The sequence below is a fragment of the Amphiura filiformis genome, chromosome 3, assembly GCF_039555335.1.
Source record: "Amphiura filiformis chromosome 3, Afil_fr2py, whole genome shotgun sequence".
Taxonomy (NCBI): Eukaryota; Metazoa; Echinodermata; class Ophiuroidea; order Amphilepidida; family Amphiuridae; genus Amphiura; species Amphiura filiformis.
Genome location: NC_092630.1, coordinates 85808890 through 85832520, shown reverse-complemented (window position 1 = coordinate 85832520; position 23631 = coordinate 85808890). Strand labels below are relative to the sequence as shown.

At 34.5% G+C, this 23631-nt stretch overlaps 1 protein-coding gene across 1 annotated transcript in view; it reads right to left on the bottom strand.

Annotated features, from left to right (window-relative positions):
- Positions 1–23631, bottom strand: part of LOC140147572 (dedicator of cytokinesis protein 3-like) — a 122700-nt gene that overhangs the window by 22158 nt on the left and 76911 nt on the right. Inside the window, exons 26-42 of the mRNA XM_072169352.1 lie at positions 16811–16912; positions 15723–15916; positions 15161–15239; positions 14607–14766; positions 13581–13726; positions 12634–12722; positions 11916–12084; positions 10646–10978; positions 10159–10260; positions 9235–9370; positions 8234–8400; positions 7658–7744; positions 6555–6731; positions 5984–6067; positions 5459–5578; positions 3303–3463; positions 2915–3044 (exon numbers count right to left, since the gene is read on the bottom strand). Of these exons, the coding sequence (XP_072025453.1) occupies positions 2915–3044; positions 3303–3463; positions 5459–5578; positions 5984–6067; positions 6555–6731; positions 7658–7744; positions 8234–8400; positions 9235–9370; positions 10159–10260; positions 10646–10978; positions 11916–12084; positions 12634–12722; positions 13581–13726; positions 14607–14766; positions 15161–15239; positions 15723–15916; positions 16811–16912 (2436 nt within the window). The remainder of the gene's footprint in view (positions 1–2914; positions 3045–3302; positions 3464–5458; positions 5579–5983; positions 6068–6554; positions 6732–7657; positions 7745–8233; positions 8401–9234; positions 9371–10158; positions 10261–10645; positions 10979–11915; positions 12085–12633; positions 12723–13580; positions 13727–14606; positions 14767–15160; positions 15240–15722; positions 15917–16810; positions 16913–23631) is intronic.

The following is a 23631-nucleotide window of genomic DNA, read 5'->3' as shown; positions in this document are numbered from 1 at the left end:
ATTTTTAAGCTGACCATTTCACCACATCTCTGAATGTTCTTAAAAAGAGGCACAATGGAGAAATTAATTGTTGATTTTTGACAACTCATTAACATGTTTGCATCTTCAATCAGGCAGAATAGAAAGCTTTCTCAAACCAAATTGTTTTTAACAATGCATGGACATATTAGGCAAGGCAGGTATGCATGCACACACAGCAACACCCCCACATCACTCCCATCCACACTACTAAAGGAAGAATCATCTTCAAACTGTCCAATATAATTTGGGGAGAAATATACCATGCCCATGCTCCTCTTGAAACCCAATATTTTGCTTCAGATCTCCAGAAATTTAACATGCGTATGAATATTCATCACAAAGTTGTTATTCTTCAGTCCGTCTCTTGCACCACATTTGAATGAAATATGTTTGGTTAGCAACTATCAACACAAAAAAATTAACAAACAAAGATGAAAGATGGTGATAAACAAAAAGCAGCAAACTGATGACTAAAATCACAATCCCTTTTACATATGTGCCCATCCACCACAAACTGGTCGTAAAGTCGGCATTTTCCATTTTGAGATACAATCAAAAACAGTACATGGATTTCTATGTAAGATATATTAGGAATTTGACCTTTGATGAACCCTAACTTCACTTCCAGATGTCCGATGAAGCTGTTTGAGGTGTCATTTTAAAGCTGAAAGCATATCCTTTTAAAATCTGCAATAAACAGAAAATGACCTAGAGCCGACTTTGCTACCATTTCGTGGTGGATGGTCACATATTAAGTATAATACTAATCATCGAGCGAGTAATATTTTGCATGAGGTCGGATGGTATACGCTTGACGTCGTGTGCATACTACGCAGTTTAATATTCTTGTCACATAGGGAAACCAGCTGCATATATACCTAATGCAAATTACTTGGTAAAATGGATTACACTCAAGTAAATGGAAATCATTTGGCCATAACAAATCATCACAATGTCATTCATGCAATTTAAGATATCAACATTCTATCAACAATATGCACCTTTACTTATAATCAGCCTTGTTTTCTGATGATACAATAACATCAGGAGAATATCAGCATAAGTTTGTTGTGTCTATGGTACTTGAGATGACATATTTTAAAAACATAGTTTTGTTTAGAGCCATAATGTACAATCTTTTTAAATGGATTTGGTTACGTTTTTTCAACTTGATTTTGTGGCATATTTTTAATGTTTTCACATTTCCCAACTTCTAATTGAAATCAGTCAAATTTGTTGTGTTTGTACGACAACAGAAAAATATTGAATTATGTCGTAATCACAACATTAAATCGCCCATAGAGCTACACATTGGACAGCCAAGATGGTCTGAGGGTTTCTTTCATTTTACCTAATAATTTTGGTTTCAAATGGACAGAAAACCTTTCTGACTGTTATTACTAATATTATTTGATCACTTTTACTATATTTTACTAATATTATTTCATAATTATTGGTGAATACATTTTTGGTAAATAATAACAAAATAAATATTTGATGGAAATTGTGCATTATGATTTTTATAGATTTTCTGTACTTGAACTTGAGATAAACACCAAACTACAAACATGATATTAAAATTTGCAGGTATCATTGACTTTTCTTCATAAAATTTAGGCTTTTTTAAGTAAAAGAACATGATGTTCAATGCAAGGAATAGAAGGGTTGCAGCCTGACATACCACAAACCACTTTCGGTACTAGACGGTATCAAACAGTGACACATCGGAAAAAGAAACAACAAAATGAGGTGCATGTCATCAACAACATTGCTTATCGTCACTGGCAGGAATAACCTCATATGTAATTTGACTTTATATGCATTTTCGGTTAACAGTAATAATACCCAAAAAGATTTATAATTCTCGTCACACACCATGATTTTTTCTCCCAACTTGAGTTGACCAAACACTGTATATAAGCAGTTTTATCACTGGCACCAAAAATGTCAGAAGTCAGATTACATGAGATTTTCCTACCCAGCGAAGATATGTTACACATGCAACATAAGAGAAGTGAAATACAGTGATACTTGCTGAACATTTATGTGAACAAGTGTCAAAGAAATATTTTTGAGTGTCATGCTGAACTGCTGTTGCTAACCAGTTGCTAATGAGAATAAGCTTAACAATGTTGCACCAACAATAATATTCCTTATTTTCTGATAATACATAATATGTTAGTGATTTATGGTGAATGGCCTTCACACATGTTGTTTTGACTCAGATAACCCATGAACCATAAAACCTTATACTCATTTAAATTTAATATTTCCCTAAATAAGTCCATAACCATAAACAAGATGTTGGGTCTTTGTACATTTGGAAAGCTATCAACAGGATATGTCAAAAAAGTTGTTAAGAACAAAACTTGAACTCTCATAATGCATGCAGAAATGGCATAGTTTAGAGGTTGTGAGTTGCTACATACTTTTAGTACAGCAAAAAGGCCATTCCACAGTTTTCGGACCAAGGTATGTAATGTGAGTAACCACACTCCCCCACCCTCTCTCTCTCTCTCTCTCTCTCTCTCTTGTACTTGAAGTAAGTCATCAGTATTTTAGTATCATGCCAAGACCCAACATATTGACCTTGATATGATGTGGATTACTGACATTATCATCCCTTGTCCTAAAACTGTGGAATGGCCCAAAACATTAATCAAGTTAATGGCTCAGTATATCAACTGGACCTAGGAAAATATTATTTACGGCATATAGCATAACATTAATCAAGTTATTTGATCAAATGAGTCTAGAAAAATATATTTTATTATATAGCATAAGATTAATCGAAGTTATTTGCTCCATATAGCATCTCAGGCTAAAAAAATATTATTTGCTACATATAGCAAACCCCGAATCCAGTTATTTGCTGAATAGAGCAAGTGTTTACCTGTGATGGTGATGTGATAACAGCAGATGGGTCTGTGATGGTGGATAGATTACGGTTGTTGGGTAAATCCCTGTAGAATGTGGTGCTTTGATTGGAACTTGATGGGTTCATCAATGACAACCTGTCGATCCTGATAACAGAAGAAAAGAAAGAAAAAACTCAAATCATGTTAAGGTTTGTAATATAACTGTTTAAACTTATGATATCAACACAAAATTTTGCAAATTCAGTTGGATCATTCATAGTTTATGAAAGTCTTTTTCAGACCCGATGAACCCAATAAACTGATACAAACTTAAGAAATATTTCAATTCCTTTCTGTTCACTCTGATCTTTTTGACTGGCTTTTACAGACAGACATTGTTTTCTATGAGGAAAGCAAACTCACCTTGATGCCAACAATGGGTTGGTCTGCATGGGGAATTGGCTATCGGTAGCCCTCTTGTAGCTTTTCACAGGATTTCCTACCACAGTATTCCTGGAACCCTTTTGTGCTGCTGTGTTTGGATTCAGTGCTGATGGTGGAGTACTAACCCCCCGCTGTATTACCTGTGTGGTTATTAGGGGTTAGGTAGGAAAGATAGAAATAATATACCTATATGTTAGGTCTATAGTTATTTTAAGTACCACTATAAGGCCTTAAGTTAACATAAGTGTACCTACAACAGTCCTAAAGTTAAGTCTGTTATTGATATTACTGCTATGGACCTTTTTCTATGTATCCCATCATGAACTGCTCAAAGGGTGTACTTCTTTTACATACATTCCTGTAGCACAATGTTAAGCCTATGTATGAGTATGACAATGCTCACTACAAAGAAACATGACCCATCCAGCTGGCTGTATGATGGGATATGGGGGAACCTATACTTTGGAAAACTAAAGTAAAGTGGCAAGTTTTCCGCTTTACTGAAAATGGAAAAAAAAATCTTGGAACTGGGAGTAGAAAACAGAAAACATGGAAATGGTGACATAATTATAAAATGAAGCTCATTTCCACCAGAAATATTGACTTTTTAAAATTCAGCAAAAGGCTCAAGCATCTTTTCCTGATATTTGTTTCAATTCCTATATTTACTTATATTTACTTTACATTATATTCACTCTTCGGTAGGGGCCTACCATAATCTCACGATAGTAACGATAGTCGCCATAATGTATATTTACATAGTGTTTCTAAAACTTAAATTTTCATTAATTAAATTAATGGCCAGATTTCCCTAGAATCTGCCTGTTTTAGAAAACAGAACGGAATACAATGGAATACAACTTTTACCAAGAAAACTTGCCACTTTACACTAAAGCTAAGCATGCAATCAGTATACTTCTTTGCAATGTGATTTTGTACTTCCTATCATAAATTGGCAAAATGTAGATCCTTTAATTGTGTCCTCATTATATAAAGCTAGCATGAATGGTAATATTTGAAACCAAAAGCTCCCCTGAAGATGTTTGTTTGATCTACCTTTATTGAGAGGGAGCATTGTGTGACAAGCGCTGTTCTTGTCAGCAGGCACTCATACAAAATCTTATTTATAAATACTACACAAATAAATCTTTTAGAAAACATCATTTACATTTACAATAATTACTTAAAAGCTGTTTTTTTTTGCTCTTTGGTATACACATAATTGGGGTCAAAGGTTACTTGTGTAGCAGTAAATACTGTTCTTCTTTTACTTTTTGATATACATATCACAAACAGATATGATGCATGAGAATATTGCGATGGAATTTATTAAACTATAAATCAATTACTGATAAACACAAAACATTACAGAAAACATTACAGATTAAAATCATATGGGCCCATAATATATGTGCAGGCAATTTTGGTGTGACTTTCACAATGCATGTGAAATCCTTGATCTTAAAAATACTTAATTCCAGGGATTTAAAAAATATAAATAATAAATGGTAATAAATCAAAACTGATCAAAACAATGATAAAAATCACTTGTGAATATAAGTAAATTGTAAATGTGAAGTGTACCTATCATACAGCAAGGATAGAAAAGATGATCTTATTTGATATATTAACAAAAAGAAAGACCCAAGAATTAACTAAGGCTTTGAAAACTGGTGATGAGACAAGTTTAACAAGACTAAGAGAGCATTATCAGGTATAGGAGGAAGAATAATGTAATAGAAAACAAAACACATTATGTTAACAATTTGTATAATCAACTGTGAATTGCAAATATCAGAGAAGTGGCCTGCAGGAAAATGCATGAAAAGTGCATTTGTTGACCATTGGCGAAGTTCGGTCGAATGAGGGCGTTGCATAAGGTTGCCAATTCCAGTCCTTGATCACGATTTGGTTCTGGCAATTTCTTCTTGATCTGGAGGGCCAATGATCAACAAAAGGGCAAGTCCATCACAACATCCTAGGACTTCTTCTGATGAAGATGTGTGTCACACATCCTAAATTCAAGGTTAGTTAGATTTCTGTGCTGAAAGTCAGTTTAAACTTTTAGAAACTGTTACTTACTGGAAGCCCATAGGATTTCATAGAATAGGGAGGATATGAGCCCTATTACTTACTGGAAGGCCATAGGATTTCCTGAGTTCTGCTAGTTTGCCATTGAGAAGCTGGTATAGTGGTAACATCTCCTTGATAGCAATCTCTCCATATAGACATAGACCTTCATCACAGATATTCAGCTGAGGAGGTAAAGTACATTATTACTGGTTACAGAGATGACTTTGGTGTTACGATGGCAACTTAACACTAGAATTGGCCAAATGGGTTGTGTTTGTAGTACAACACAGCAATTTTGAATTAATGTCATAAGTATAACATCAAATCCTGCATAAGAGCTCTATGTACATTTAAGTGAACAAGAGAGTGGGTTTCTTTTCATTTTACCTCATTAGTTTGGTTAAAACTTTCCTGACAGATATTACTTATATTATTTCATATTTTGGCAAAGAATAACAAACTTAATATTTGATTGAAATCATATCTTATGGCTTTAAAAGGGCACATTAACAATGTTGTAAATATTGCCTGCCATTTCTCAAATTAATCAGTTTTCAACAGTTGTTTGTTGCTTTGTGCTGTCTTACCTGCTGCTTGATGAGGTCTTCTAGTTTAAACACTAAACCAATATCATCAGGATGCTCAGCTCTGTACTCATCTGTCATGAATGCCTACGTGAAAAAAAAGATTTATCATCATGTCAATGTCTAACATTTGTTTAATGCCTCTCTCTCTCTCACTACAGCCTCTCTTCACACATGTGAACACAACCAAGCAGTGGAAGTTAAACCTGCCAAATTGCACCTTACTTTTGAAGTTGAGGTGCAACTTTGTTTGAAAACAGGAGCATCAGGTGCAGTAAGATTCTCATTGTTAATAAGTTGCACTGCAATTTTGTACCCATTTTTTTTCGCAAATTTTGTACCCCACTTTTTCGCTAAAGTTGTACTGCAATTTTGTACCCCACTTTTTCGTAAATTTTGGGAGTGCAAATTGCGATGAAATACAACTTAATTGCAGGTTTAACTTTGACTTGTGACCACATTGTCTCATGTTCAAAAACCTGATGCAATCATATCTAAATGCTTCTCTCTCTATACGCCTATCTCCACACATGTACAAATGGGTGCAGTATAAAGTCAAATACTTTTATTTTACCTTGCGGTACTTTTCTGTACCTCCCTGTACAGCAGCATCAATGGTCCCTTGCAGTGCTTGACTAATTTGTATGTTGTTTGATTCAGGATCCACACGGCACATTTCAACCTTGTTCTGTAGGTCTTTGTTCTTTTCTTCCATAGCTTCTATGGCATTTAGTATAGGCTTGATCTCAACCTGTTGACAAATCAACAACACATGTCAAATCATAATGGTTTCTTCCATAGCTTCTATAGCATTTAGTATAGGCTTGATCTCAATCTGTTGACAAATCAACAACACATGTCAAATCATAATGGTTTCTTCCATAGCTTCTATAGCATTTAGTATAGGCTTGATCTCAACCTGTTGACAAATCAACAACACATGTCAAATCATAATGGGCTATTCCAGTTGAAATCCATGCACCCCCTATGGAAGACATTACCTTTATCTTCCGCACAGGGAGTGGACATTTCAAATGGGGTTATCTGAATGGGGGACTCCATGCAAAATCTAAAACCCCTGTGCGGGAGATTATGGGGTGTCTGGATTTCAACTAAAATAGCCTGGTGAACTACACATAGCTGTACAAAGGCTGGGATAGGTCCACCAAAGAATGTGGACCATCATCTTTGCAATCTTGAATAAGCAACGATTGAAAACTATTAATTTAGTTCAGCATAATTTAATGATATGTGGCATTATACAACATATGACATGTGGTATAGATTCTTCAAAATACACTAATTGTAATGTATAATGATGATTATAAATGCAAGTCTCATTCAGTCTTATTAACCAGAATATTTGTTGTTAATGAAATAATCAGAACTCTTTAATGCATGCAGGTTTTTCCTGAAAAAGTCAGAGTTAATCCAATTCCTAAACAATATTCTTTAAATAATTTGCTATAACTTTGCCTGTGCTCATGCAATATAGCTGCCAATTTATGGTGCTCATTGATGTAGAAATAATTAATTTTCTAAAAGAAGTGCTAGACAAACAATAGTTTAATTGTGATAAACAATTTGTATAGTTCAAATTTCCTATTGATTGATTGTTTTATTATGACATGACCCCAGTCAGGTAGGTGACTGCAAGAAGGGCTTGTGTATACCTACCGTATCAGACTTTTCAATCTCCACCCATCTGAGTAATCCAGGCAAAGGCTCTGTTGTTCTCACAATGGTTCTCTCAACCCAAAGGGTCTACAATGCAAACATCAAATCATATTAAGTTGGACAAATTCTAATTCAACTCTTTTCTGATGCGTATTTCAAAAATTTCCCACATACAAGACATCAAATTATGTGATCATAATAATATGCCAATTTTATATTGCTCTTTCCAAATAGCAGTTTTTCATCAGAATTTAATTTTTCTCACAAAATTACAAGATCCTTTATAAAACCTTAACAGCATGCAAAAGTTCAGGCATATTCATTTTTCTTTTTGATGGATTTTGCTTCTAAAGACAACCAATTTCGAAAATCGGCCGTTGGGTGCCAGAATTGGGTAAGTTGAACAGCTGGGCAGTGAACATTTGACAATTTACACACAGTAAATTGCACTCATCTGTTAGGATTGGTTATTGCTACTTATTGTCAAAACCTTATTTATTAAGTTGTTTATGTAATTTCAATAAACAAAGTTGTACGCTATATTATATTTTCAAGAATCCAATGCTGTATACATACTTTGAATTCATTTTCCTTGTCTTTTGTTCCTCTGTTGAATGGTCTGTCAAACTTGAAGCTTGTGACTTCATTGGTAGTATAGAAAGACTTGATCTTCTCAGGAACTTGTTGTCCTTTGAAGAGTTCCTTTTCATCTGGGAGTGGTAAAACAAGTCTAACCTCAATGTCTGATGTAAGTAATATTAAGGAGATACACAATAAATTTAGATTGCAGTAACTGGACTTGCAAAAACTTAGGCAGCGCATAAAACAGGAGGTCTTGTAGCTCTGAACAAACCAAGATTAAAGCAATACAAAAGATACATATCAATCTTAAAAATGGAAAATACAATTAAAAAAACCAATTGAAAACACACTTATCAAATATAAATTGAAGAAGCAGACTTGAACAAGTGAGTTTTAAGCCATGTAAAATCATGACCTAGTTTCTGACAATGATTCCACACCTTGGTTCAAGCACAGTTAGATGGTTCCTCTCAAAGCAGGTTCTGTGATGCTAATCTCAATGACTGTGGAGGATTATAAGAGGATGCAAGGTCTGATAAATAACAAGAGCAGTAAGCGTTTTCACCAGTATATACAACAAAACGTGGCAATGATATTTATTAAGGTCAGTAGCAAGTTAGAGCTCTTTCTGTACAGACAATGTTTCTCTTGGCTCTGTATTTGTCACGGTTGATACCTAGTTTGAATTATTTGGTGCAATACATGGGTTATGCCAAATTACATGTGGGTTAACCAAAGTTAAACAGCTTTCTTTTATGTCAGGAAATAAAAAGCAAATTAATAATCACAAAACAAATGGACATATTTCAGCCCTACTGTTTTATAAGGGTAATTTGAAATATACAAATTTGAAAGTCAATATATTGATGGGGAAAGTAAGGATGAAGTGGGGGTGACGGTTACAATTGGAAGAGCCTCCTTTAAAGATGAAATATACTCAGCAACTGGGTCTTTTAATTCAATTAAAGTTTTTGCTTTTATCACAAAGAGGATACACTGATCATGATCTTCAAGATCTTTCTCTTCTGGTGGGTTTTTCTTGTTCCATATTTTTGCCTGTGGAAAATCGTCAAGAAGTCGATCCTGTAGTGACTGGTCAAACTGCTTGACACGGTATACAAACTGGCGACTCTGAAATAAGAAACATAACAAATAACTGAAAATCTGATGTTTGAAATCACATGACATTCTTACATTCAGTATATTTGTTACTATATAAACATACCTCACACCAATTTGTAACCATTTTGAATAATGAATAAATATTCAGATATATCTAACACATGAACACAACGTGAGCAAACCTGCACTTGAGCAAAACCCAAAATACACAACACTGGATTTAAATGGATACATCAGACAATCCATTTTTGACTCAAATCTACCTTGTAATTTTGTGTTTTTTCAATCAATCAATCAATCAATCAATCAATCAATCAATCAATCAATAAATAAATCAATCAATAAATCAATAAATCAATAAATCAATAAATAAATAAATAAATAAATAAATAAATAAATAAATAAATAAATAAATAAATAAATAAATAAATAAATAAATAAATAAATAAATAAATAAATAAATAAATAAATAAATAAATAAATAAATAAATAAATAAATTTATTTTTGGATTTATATAGCACCTTTTCCCATCTTATAGGATTCAAAGTAGTGTAATTTCGCTACCATGGTGAATCATCAAATCAGATCGTACCAACTAGGCTGTGGCTGGTTGCAGCGCAAACCTATCCGCACTTGGATTGTAACATCTACTTTTCTTTTTTTGATAACCAAACAATCATTGATTTTTTAAAGCAGGAGGAAACTGGAGATCCTGGAGGCGAGGGAACAACTGCTGCGCTAACCTGCTCCCCATTTGAAAAACAACATATGATTGCTGTCATATAGTGATTCTTACCTTTCTGAACTGTGGGAAATTACCAAAGAAACAAATGCGGAAGAACTTTTCTGGTTGTCTCTGCTTCTGTCGAATGTTGTCATAAAACTGTGCCTGTGTTTTCTGAAATGTTTACATCAGGGAATAGTGTTATATCAAAGAAATGAATTTTCATTTTAACACATAAATTCATGGTCATGTATTAATTTGAAATTCTTGTTTGACTTGTACAACACAATAGAATTTAAAAGTGACATTCATCCCTTATATATCAGATATAATTAAACAATAGTAATACATTACCATTCTTTTTCCAATTGTCAAATCAACATGCAGAATATGATTTTCTTTAAACTAAACAAATACAAAGTTAAGCCAGAGCAAAGTTAACAGATTTCAGATGAGAAAGGAGAATCTGTACTCTCCTATACTCTGGCTATCCCAGACCATCGCCATGAAAACAGGTTACACATTTTATCTGTATATTCTAAATACATAAACAACTTACAAGTATATCACTTAATTTGGCATAGTCAAAGAGTTTTTTCTCATACTGTTCAGACAACTCCTTACACAGCGGTATGCCAAACTCCCATGCCTCGCCTCTATCCAACAGTCTGATGATCTCTAGATATAAAGACTCTTTGCGCTCCCACTCCAGTTGATCCGAATGTTTATCATCTGCTTTTAATTTGCGTTTACTCCAGTTGAGATTATTGGCTAGAACCTTGAGAGAGTGTGCTGCTTCGGTGTAGTCCTCACCCTTCAGGTGGAGCTCTTCCAACATGTAGATGTAACGGGTGTAGATGTCTTCCCGATCCGCATCATCTTTGTAGAAATTCTATCAAAGGTATTGACAAATTCATTGGATTCCATTAATGATAATTCCATTAACAGTAATGCTAAATGGCTTATTCTTCTAACATTTTTGTCAATCATGGGGTACCATATAACTTGTTTTCATATTTTGGTGTGCTTCAATAATTCATTTCTAGAAAGAAAGGTGGCTTGTCCCAGAAGAATCAGATAGAATAGTATTGTACACTTAATGCTCTGCATGCCAGCCATAGCCTTCAAAATGAAAAGTCCCAAGTTTTTAAATATTTTCTCAAAATTTCGAGAGCTATCACTTGAGCCTCTGAACTAGTACTAGGCTTGTTTGTACTCATTTCAATGCTTTTTTTCATGCTGATTGCAAATACGGTCATGAAAATTTACAATTTTGAAATTTTTAAAATTAAAAAAAAAAAGAAACTTCGTCTGCAGTCGACACAAGTGTTTAAAGGGTTAAAATGGATGTAAACAAAACTAGGTGTTTGGTAAATAGGACCAATTCATTCATTCATTCATTCATTTTATTTCACCATGGCAGCCCCAAATCAACAATGCTGTACAAACCATAACAGCTATTACAGTATGAAGCATGTGGTCCCAACTACCCATTTTACCAACTTCAGTTGACAGAGGAATGCAGGTATGGTTGTCATTACTCACACTGCAGTTGTTGAATTCAGCATCCATATCCCATCTTAACCCAGTGGGCAGTGGCGTGGCGTGGGTCATCACATTGGGGGGGCACTGACCATAATTGGGGGGGCACAAGCCATTTTTGACAATTTTCCTATGGGATTTTCTAAATTTTGAGATCGATGGGGGGGCCGTGCCCTATGATGCTATGCCACTGCCGGTGGGCCCTACTGCTTTTGTTACAGTACTTCTGATTGGTTAATTGCATGATATAATCATTTCAGTAACCAATCAAAATAGACCTGACTTACCATAAGATTCAAGATGCAGTGCAATAACAGATGTCTGTTGTCATCTTCTGTTGCCATGTGATCATACACCTGTCGATAGTCAATCAAGCGCTCAAGTAAGCGAGTCACTTTGGCCACAAATAGCTCTCCTTCATCTCTCCATGGCTGACTGCTCAGGCGTTCAAGCAAGCTGTATGGGGACATTCAACAGGTATCAGTATAATGAAAGACAGAGATAAAAGACTAAATCGCACCTGACGTCAGGGCAAAGGCGCGCTGTGATTGGTTGCCGACCTGCGCAGTACGGCATTTTCTGTCTAGTTGTCAGAATTTCAGAAGCAAACCAGTCTTTTTATCTGTCTTTCATTATAGCATTATGATTATGTGTAGACATGTTGCATTCATACTGTCATGGTTTTATCATAATGACAAAATCCAGATTACAAAAAACCACCCATTTATATTATGCCCAAGGATGCGGTACCACATGTTTTTGTAGTGACAAGCGTTTCGCTATTGCCTGTCTCTTGCACGAGGCATTTCACATGTTATGTAGGAAAGGTTTAATTGTGACCAACAAAAACAAAGCACAATGATACATAATCTTTTGATTCAGTTATTTCTTTTTCTCTGGAAAAAGAAAACATAAACAAGAGTATGATGACTATGTTATAATTAGCACTATCAGATGCCTGCATCTTATACTCCATATAGATGTGAATATGACCAAGGGACTTACATGTTATTGAAGTATTTAGTATAGGCTTCATCTCCTTTCTTCTCCTGGCAAACCATGGTATCCAACTTGTCTATCAAGTCATCCTCTAACTGCACACAAAATTAAACACACAAACCCAATGTTTAATCTAAACCAAAACGTAGAAAAAAACTAGAATTTTGCGGTTTTCGCCATAAATGTATTCACATAATATTTTTAACATGTTTCTGTCCTAATGAGGAGTATTTCTACCAACTTTGAGCCTAATTCAAGCAATTTAAAAATTTGACTCCTTGTGGGTTAACATTGACCCCCAGATGACCTCAAATATCTTCACTACTCTGATTCCCCTAACCCATAGATTATTATCACACGGTTTGGTTGGCATAAGTATGTTAGTATCTGCCCATATATACACTGGATTGCTAAGTGGTGCTCCCAGCTATGCTGGCAGTCTACTAAAATGAATATAACACACTCTCCCACACAGAATCACACTACCAACTTACTCATAATGTTAAATATTCTATACTATAAAGCAATAAATGTTCACACCCAGAAAATTTTTTACCAAACTTCGAACTGATTTTTCTACCAGCATTTACAGAAACGTATTTGTTAATTACAAAAAAACTTTTCCTTTGTTGCTATACAGTAAATTTTAAGGCAAACCCAGTGAGGTAGAACAAGGAGTACCAACTCTGCCATGTTTGCCTGTCATGGAGGCAATTTAATGTACCTCAGGATTATTTCATTATGCTGCGCGGCAAATCTAAATAGGCAAACCTTTGTTTCGCTCCAGTTTAAAGATGCAACTTATCGTTTGATTTCGGGCTAGTGCCAATAAATACCCTGACTGAGCGACAAATCAAGATGGTGGATTTACCATAGCATTACGTATGGTGCAATATAATTGAGTCAGTGATAGTTGGGTATAATATCTTTGGGTTTAATATCTTCAGGCATACCTGATCAAAGGTGCCCTTCTCCATCTTCTCACAACACATGATGTCAAAAATGATTGGTAGAATAGCACATCTGATCTCAGATTCCCTCACCATGGTAACCTCTAGGAAAGGTCGTGTCATGTCACGGAATAGACTCTTGAAGTCTCCTAATGGTACAATTATTAAATATTAAAAAGATTTTGACATTTGCACTGAGATATCTTTAGAACAGAAACCCTTATAGTAAACATTTCATTTGAATGAACACAGCTGATGACAACTGCATACGATCCAACCGCAACAATTTGCATATATTTCATAACATCACACAAGACCTTGGATACTTTTTTTTTATGTCGAGCATACTAAATGAAAATACTAATCAATCACGAGCAAATTAGCTTGGTTGGATTCACTTTCATGTTATGCACATGAGGGCGTTCATCACACTGTGTATGTGGACAATCGCCACGCTCTTGATAGTTGTGTACATTCAAATGAAATTTCTACTATAATGATGGGTCCTTACAAAGTCTGCACCCATATAAATTACTTGAATTAGTTGAGTCAGTTTGCAGAATGAAGGTAATCCAAATATTGGGTTTCTGCATTGTTGCATACAAGCATCTTGAAATATCACAATAAAATCTGACAATATTTGGTAAACATATTTTGAAAATTTTCTCCAAAAAAATTCAGTCAATATCAATCCATTTCAGCCACAAAAAGGATGATTTTGATTTGATACACAAAAAGGATGTTTTTAATTACATACAGTCATATCCGAAGATATGGGTGGTAACATCACGTATAGTAAACATTCATGTCAAACACTTTTTTTCATTTTTAGCCAATTTTACAAGTTGATTTTTGACATTGATCAGTATGTGACCAAAAAAAACCCAACAAAATGCTAAATCTGTGGCCTTAGAGCAAGGTACTTTCAACTTTTTACTTTTAGCACCCTGTAATTGTTTCAATTTTGCCACTGCATTATTTTGATCATTTCTCACATTAAGACAACACTTTTCATTTCTCCAGTCTTACCTAAACTAGTCCACTTCTGTACAATCTCTTGAGCCATTTCGATCCTCATGTCACCAAAGGCTCCCTTGATACGGTCTTGTTTTACTTCAGTAAATGTCTCCAGTTGAAGACATGGCTGTGTAATGAAACTCACCGCTAGTCTGAAGTAATGGAGCCATAACTGGTAAAACATGTGTACAATATGGCAATTAGGAAATAATGGAACAAATCTAGATTACACAGAATAATATACAACAATAATATGAACAAAAACATAATTATATGGAAAGTTTTTGTTTGCTTTTGTAATTTAAAACAAGCAACTAGCTGTCAGAGATATATCAATATTACTGTCCATCCATCTACTGAAAATGCTAATCAACCTAGTGTAAAATGTGTGTAGTGTTTGATTTTGATACCCTTAAACCTTCATTACTAAGATTACATCATGAACATCATGTGATCCATCATAGCCAACATGGGAGCCATCTGCTCTATGTGGATTTCACCTATTCTATAAGGATAAGTAGATTTCTTTGAATACATTGAATCATTTCTACTGAGTGTTTACTCACATTGACGTCCCTATGTTCATTAGAGAGGAATGTACTTGGCAAATCATGGCATAGATTCCTGGATGCAGCTAATATCAGGCTAGCAAAAGAAACAAAACAAAATCATCTCAATATATTTCAAACTTAAAGCATGATAATAATAATAAAACAATATTAACTTCAGTCTTTCACTTCCCACTAGAGTCATTTTCCATTAGTTGAGAGCATACTCAGCTGCTTATCACATGAAAAGAATCAGGTCATTGGCAATGTCATGCTATTGCCTGGTAGTTTGGACTCAATAATGTGACTGTAAGTCTCCAAGTTGTAGCCCAGATAATGATTCATTAAAAGGTGCTTAAAACACCAGTCTTATGATTTGATTTTGTCTGTAAAATTAGCAGTCATTGCAAACAATCTTACACACATAAATTGTTAAATATACTATAATCTGTAGCTTGTTAATGAACTCCCTATGCCTGTCTGAGACTCCCCTATTTGCTTTCCAAGGTTGGTCCATTCTGTGTTCAGTATAGGTTTGGAACTGTCTAAGTAGCTTGTTAATGAACTGTCTGAGACTCACCTGTTTGCTCTCATGCGCATTGACACCCAGGTTGCTCTATAGATTGTGCGCTCAGTATAGGTTCGGAACAGCTTAAGTAGCTTGCTAATGAAATCTCTATGCCTGTCTTTTTCACGGAAACTTTCTTTGACTTCTCTATAGTGATCCTCTGTCATTAGACCCAGGAGATCCAGTAAACAGGCAATGCATCGCTCCTGGAACAAAACAAAGATAATCATTTTCAGTAATGTCACAATTAAACAGACATTACTTTCTTCCATAGAAGATACAATTTAATGGGGCAATCAATCAAATGTTTGTATCAACATAATTCGCTTCAATTTACTCTGTACAATTCTTACAACCTATCTTCTTCTCCTTCCTATATATGTGCATACCCCAATTCTTACAACCTATCTTCTTCTCCTTCCTATATATGTGCATACCCCAATTTGAGTATTGTCGCACAAGCTTAACATGCACAGTTTACCTATGCACGATCCTGGAACCTAGGATTGATTGCCGATATCAGAACCAGGGATGGTCCCCCTTCTCTTTTCGAACAGCTCTGACACTTAACGTGCACAGGGTGTGACTCTTCCTGTACACGGGACCAACAGCTTTACGTGACTTCCGAACCACAAGACGTCGCACATACACTTCCTATATCTGCACGTGCTAAGCAGTGTATGGAGGTGAGAAGAAATTCTACATTTAAATCCTGTGATGTAACTGAACTTAATTGAAGGATTCCCGACCATATAGGAACTTTTTGGGATGGAAGAGAATTATCTGTACTTTTATTTATTTTATTCAGATTCTTGGCACTATTATTTGATACTTATTATCATTTACTGTGGAGGTCACAGGTCATGGAGAGCCAAACAAAATCAAACATCTGTGTGATGACCAAATACACTTTGTTTGGCTTTCATGACTGTTTTCAGTGCTGCTCAAAGGCTAACTACTTGGTCGGTGAGTAAGATCTGGCTCAATATTGAGATCCCCTGCTTTACTACATTGATATGAGGCAGTGACTTACATTGGTTTCTGCGTCAGGCCTATTGAGATCCCCTCTTTTACTACATTGATATGAGGCAGTGACTTACATTGGTTTCTGTGTCAGATGCATGTAGTTGAGAAAGGAATAGTATAGTGTCCTGCAGCAGAAGGCGTACCACTATGCTCACTTCATTGGCAATGGATTCAGACTGCATCCATACAAAACAGAAAATACAAATCATTCATTATTTATGTTTGTGACAAATCAACCCATAGCATTTCTTTCATCAGGACAAAGCTTTCTGGGTAAAAAAGTAGGCCTATATGATATCATTTTACCCAAGAACAAGCAGAGCCTGGAATTCATTAAGTCACCCCCACGTAGCATAACTATGCATAGAAAACAGGTTTATTTACCACATAAAGAGCTCACAAAAAGTAACTCAGCCATTGTATATATGCATAGCTTGGAAAGATGGTTTATTTATGCACATTTTGATACCCCAATCGCCTAATATCTTTTCAACATTAAAAACACATATTGTGCTTTTAAATACCAAAACCTTAATTCAAAAGTTGCATTTACAGCTATCAATTGTTATTAAATGCAAGCATTGTGGCATGTAAAACCCACCATTATCTTCGCACTGAATTCAAATCAATTAGCCTTTTCGAGATATGGCAGACACAATAGAATGTCGCTGCACGAAGTGGGTAAAGTCTTTTGAATTTGCCGGGTTTTACCCATATTGAATACTGCCCTCCTTTTGTGTAAGCCAATTTTGAAAAGGCTAATGCAATATACTGCAAAAGTAAAAATAGCCACTTTTCACTACTCAATCAACAAACAAGGTGTCAAAATTACCGCAATTATGTTTTCTTTCACATGGTTGGTTTCAAACCCCAAGTACAACTAATAGTTTTAAAGCTATAGGCATATTTATATAGGCCAAGTTACTTTTTGTGAGGTCTTTATAGATTATTTGATAATAATATTTGAAATTTCCTCCATGAAACTTATTAATACATTCCAAGTTAAATTTAAACTTATACCACCTGTAATTTGTTTCATTTAATGTGAATAAATGAAGGGAGTAAAAACACTAATGGAATTGACTCAAATCTAGCATAATCTTACACTAATGGATGCATGCATGGATGGCAGTCAGCCATTTATCAACCAAATACAGCATAGCATTCACACACCAATGGATCTTAACTGTGCAGAACGTAAAAGGTTAGTTGAACAGAATTAGCTATTTTTGTTAACATTTGTAACACTGGAATATGCTAAATATAAGCTAATAATAATGTACATTTGCTAACATAAATATATAACATCATTAATGTAACTATTTTTGGGATTTTCTAGCTACATAAAACAGCTTTACATATGCTCTTATATTAAATTTGTGTGGCAAAAATAAATGCGCATAATGCAGGTTAAATGAACTGTTAAATTAGGCCCAAAAGGTAGGTCTCAATGCTTCATTTTACAGTGTGCATTTGTCTCGGAGAAATTTGCCAATTTATTTCTTCCCCACTTTTTTTTAAGCATTTATTGGAAGAATTGTATAATTTAGTGAAAATATTTCATTATGTGTATGAGAACGTAAGTTTTGAAAGTTTCAAGCATGCTCAAACTTAGATTGAGTCAGGAGAAAAACTTATTCCCCATTAGATTAAAAATAATTTGCAAGCTCCAAGACATACATTTTTTGCCTTACAAAATAAATCTTGATAACGTTTTCACCACAGTCAAGGTGAAAAAAGGAGAAATTAATATTTTGTTACCATAATCAATTCTTGAAACTTATAATGAACTATAAAAGTAATTAAAAAACAAACAAATCTGGTGAACTTTTACATCAAATCACAACAAGTGTTAAGTGTAACAAAAGTGATGAATTAAAATGTGTAATAAGCACAGATGTCATATATATAAAAGCATTATAACTGGAAAGAGTAACAAGATGTTTTGTAAATGAAGCAGCTTACTCCGTTAAAAATGTGATAAATGAACAGTGATTAATGACAGTTGTACAATGGTGTTGCAAGCTTGAGTGGATTTAATGTTACACTGTGATGTGACTTATATACTATGAGCAGTGACAATGTATTGAAAGCTTTTGGTCAGGAGTTTCAAACCTTGAAACTATTTTATAAGTTACATGGCTTGCAATTGCAGCACATACACACAAAACAACAAGAGATATAAAATAAAATAAAACAACCAAATGTTCTTGAACTATAATCTTGTTTTACTGTTCTCGAACCATTCGCTGTCATTCTAACAACAAAAGATACTTAGCAGACCCAAAAAACAGGAAGTTGAGAGTTTTACAAATTTATGCTAAATTTCTGAAAAATAAAATTCTGTAACAAATAATCATCAATGGGAATCAGTTGTGTGCATTAAAATCAATGGCATGACAAAATATAAAAACCAAATGCCTAGCCACTGTATTCCAACGACTCTTTTACAACTTGGGCAGGTTAGTGCCAATCCTGTAAATGACTTATGGAAAATGGTAACCAGAACAACTAAATTTGAACAGCTTACATCCAGAACTATAATCAATCAATCTGCATTGCAGCAACTCAATTTGAAGCACACATTTATGCCATTCATTCCTATCATTGCAGCCAATATAGCATGCAAATTGTTAGCTATAACATGCATTTGATGAAATGTCCTCCATAAAACATTGTTCCGTTTTCAAGTACAAATATAACTCTATAAACTGTACTTGTCAAATTATTTAAATGCTATTTTATAGTCACATTTGTCAACATTTTCAAAAGATCAAAAAAGAAAATCTTTTCTCAAGTACATGCAACCCTCCCTTTGATTGACATTCAGGAAAATGACTGTAGAAATAATATTCTGGTTGATAACAACAAAGGTAAAGCACAGCCACCACCAGCCATGTCACCACTGATCATCCATCCCATGTGCAGGTCAAAGGTCAAACTGTAACAAAGCTGAATTCCCATTAAAAAAAGATGCAAAATCATGCAGCTGATTAGTACAAATGTTATGCAAACTTGATGCTATGGATGCAGGCTATTTATTAGAAATGATATGAAAACCAAAAACAAAATATGATTATGACAAGAAGTCAACCCAACCAGGCTTACTCCTATAAACAACACATTCATTCTATAACCAAACATTCATTTTATAAACAAGACAATCATTTCCTACAAACAAGACGTTAGTTTTTATAAACAAATAAACAAAGACCATTCATTTCATTTTCCACCTGATAAGAGTATAAAGATAAAAGATACCTGTAGAAATTCATACTGTTGAAACTGATTACGCATTTAGTCAAATAGTCGCCCCCCCTCAAATAAATGCCCCCACCACTTTTTTTCAACCAAGATGTTTCAAAAATGCTGATATTTCCATGCTATCTTGTGTAGTAAGCTTACCAAGTTGCCCGCATGGCCAATAATATAGTCACTTTTTGGCGAAAATCTGGATTGGAAATCCGGAAGTGAGCCAGAAGTCAGTGTATCTAGTTCATAGTTCGTCATTTTAGCGTGAGTTTTAAGTTTACCTAATGATTTTAACGGGAATTATCGTTCTAAAATTGACCCTGAATAAACGCCCCACCTTGGGAAAATGTAACGCCTTTATTTGACGAAATACGGTATAAGAATTGAATCTGTATAAGATTTCTGATAACTTAAAGAATTAGCTGCATTTGTGAATTTGATCAATTGGATTTTTTTTAATGTTGTGCAAAAACCGTTCACATCTGTGCTGACATACAACACTGGTATTGATTTCACTCCAATCTATCTAAACAGAAATTGCCAAGGCGCTGAATTCTTTTGAGAAAGACCTTTTCTTTTCAGAAAGAATATTACATATTTAGCATTTGGTCCAAAATATTATCACATTTCAAAAATATTTGAACATGAAAGAATGTATTCAGGAGAAAAGATTGTTGTTTCAACAGAATGAGAATAGATTAATTATTTAAATTTTACCCAAGAACAAATAAATAAAATAATTTTGCATAGCAGTTCTCTGTCATTAGTACATAGCATATCAAGACCTTTATTCTACATACAGTGATAAGTACTACAGATTTGTAAGTGCATTTTAATTATACAATAAGATGCCACATCATTATGAATCTTGTAAAGCTTAAAAAAAATTGTAATGCTAAAACCAAGTCATTGTGAACTTGTATTGTTATTACATTAAACTGCAAACAACATTCACACAACATACCATAGGCAATGTCATAAAATAGGTGGGGTGTGTAGGTGATTAAGGGAAGAGCCACAAGAAGGAAGGATGGAGGAAACACAGATTGGAAGAGCTAAGCTTCTTGCTACTTTTTGCTTTGAATCATTACCTGGTGGTTATGATGAAGAGTGGCTAAAAATGTCTCCCAAGACCGAAGCCTGAGATAGCGGTAATCCTCATTGTTCTGCTTCAATCAATTCATTCATGTTGATAAGAAGGCAAGGGGATGAGGAATATGGCAAAAACCATTACATTCAAACACTGCATGGTCAGTCAGTCAGGATATCAATCAAACACTTTGGTTGCAGGATATATCATGACTTAAGTATCTTTTAATGACATGCAAAATCATGTGTTACTGGATTTGATGATGAAACTTACCAATACTTATCATACACAAACCCTTATTTTCCATACTAAAGAAAATAGGGAAGTTGAACTTAAACTAGTATACTTTTCATTTTCTTTACTTTTAGTATGTGTTTGTATTAATTCACACACATTTTCATTCATCCCACATACAATCACACACACACACCCCACCCCTACCTGCATTACACAAACAACAATTCGCTGTAGAAGTGACGTAATAATTGGATTAACTACCATAGCAATAGATGAATACAATTTTTGAATAGATTGCCCTGCACTTCAAGCAGATTGCACTAATCACCCATGTATGTCAGCAAACCTAGATGGAACACAATACCGCTCTTTTCCAAGATACTAATCTTATAGGTGCAAGTGATCAGTATTTCTTTGATATCTATGGTTCAATGTATAGGTACCGCATGCATGTTGTAGTGCAGGGCAATATATTCAAAATTGTTTTCCTCTATTGCTATGGTAGTTAATCCGAATAATTATGTCACTTCTACGGAGAATACACACAAATTTCGCAAACCAAGTGCTGACACACACTTTAGGTTTATTCCACTTCACCACTGACTCAATTTCAGGTTTCACCAAACACAGACTCACACCCCACATCCAACTACATCCTTGTTTATAATCCCTTCTTATGCTGTTTTCGATCTAGTAACACTGTTCAGGAACCGTTGACATCTGTGGTTCCTGTGCATCTACTGTTACACCCAGATTTCTCATGAGCGTGTCCTTGTTTGATGGTGTTTACAAACAAACACCCACTTGTGCCCCACACACAACCATCTTACTATAGAATAATACTGTGTACATGAGAGCAAAGCTGATACTGATATGTATGGGTAAGCAATGATAAAGAAAACAGATAAACAGTGCATTTGCAAAGTTAGGTCTTGTAAATCATCCCTAAGGGCAAATCACTCAATGAAGGCACCTGCTACTACTATGTCTGCCACCGCATATTTACCAAACACAGTTTTTATACCTTTTGTAAGAGTAGGGGGACTCAAAACTTTCTGTAATTTGTTAGGCATTAATGCTACAACAATCAGCCCTTCATAAATATGCAAAAAGCATATATGTATCTATGTAGCTCTAAAAAAACATGGGGATCTTTGCAAATTCACCATTGGTCTGCATATTATGTGATTACGGTATATATGAACTCTTTCCTTGAATTGTTCAATTGATTTATCTTAAACATATTGGGTGAAGTAGGAATATCAAATTTGGGAGTCAGATGTCTGTAATAAAATGGAGTATTGGCAAGAAGTGAAGTGATTCATTGAAGTTGGCAACAAAACATTTCACTCCCTTCATAACAATAACTCCCAATCCTTAATCCAAACTAATTTCTCATATTAAAAAGAGGACAAGATGAACTTCTGTATTTCTTGTAAAGAAGCACTTTATTTCGACTCAACTGGGAGTAACAGATTGATTGCAATATTGGTTAATGTTTGGAAAAAGAGTTAAAAACTCATATCTGATATGTGATCTTAAAAAAGTAATAATACATAAGAATTATGATAATCAGATTTTTGGAATAAATCAAGTGTAAATATGTATTACTAAAATCAATGATGGATGGTGACAATGTGTCCCAATGAAACATGGTGTCATGCGTTGAATGACGGAATAACTGAAGGATCTTACGTACAGTGGTGTACACAAATCTGAGCTGTCCTTTGGGATTAGGATTTAATGCTAGAATCTAGGTTGAGAAGTGGAATTATTTACACAAAAACAATATCAATATAAACACACTTAAAACTTGCCTTATACCTTATTTCAAACACAGAATTTTGATGAATGTTGTTGACAGAATCTTTGATTTCAATGTTACCATTACTTAATTACTAAATGTTTCATGCTTAAAACAGATAATACCAGATGTTGAAATGCTATTACAGCTGTTGAAATGCTATTACAGATGTTGGAATTCTATTACAGATGTTGGAATTCTATTACAAGATGTTTAAGTGGATGTAAACATTTCCCATTGTTGATTTAAAAAAATCAATACTTCACATTTCTGTATTTAACAAGGACAACTGTGTGTAAACCAGTTATAAAAATATACTGTGAATTAAAGTCGTCTAAGATCCGATACCTTTTATATCAGTAAACTAGCTACTGAATTAGTACACTATAGACCATTAAACCCCCAGCTGACTTACCTTGCCTATAGTATGCAATGAAGCTAATATATCTCCCAATATGTCTATACACATCTTGTGTTCTTCTTTGTTCTGATACACTAGTATATATCTGTAC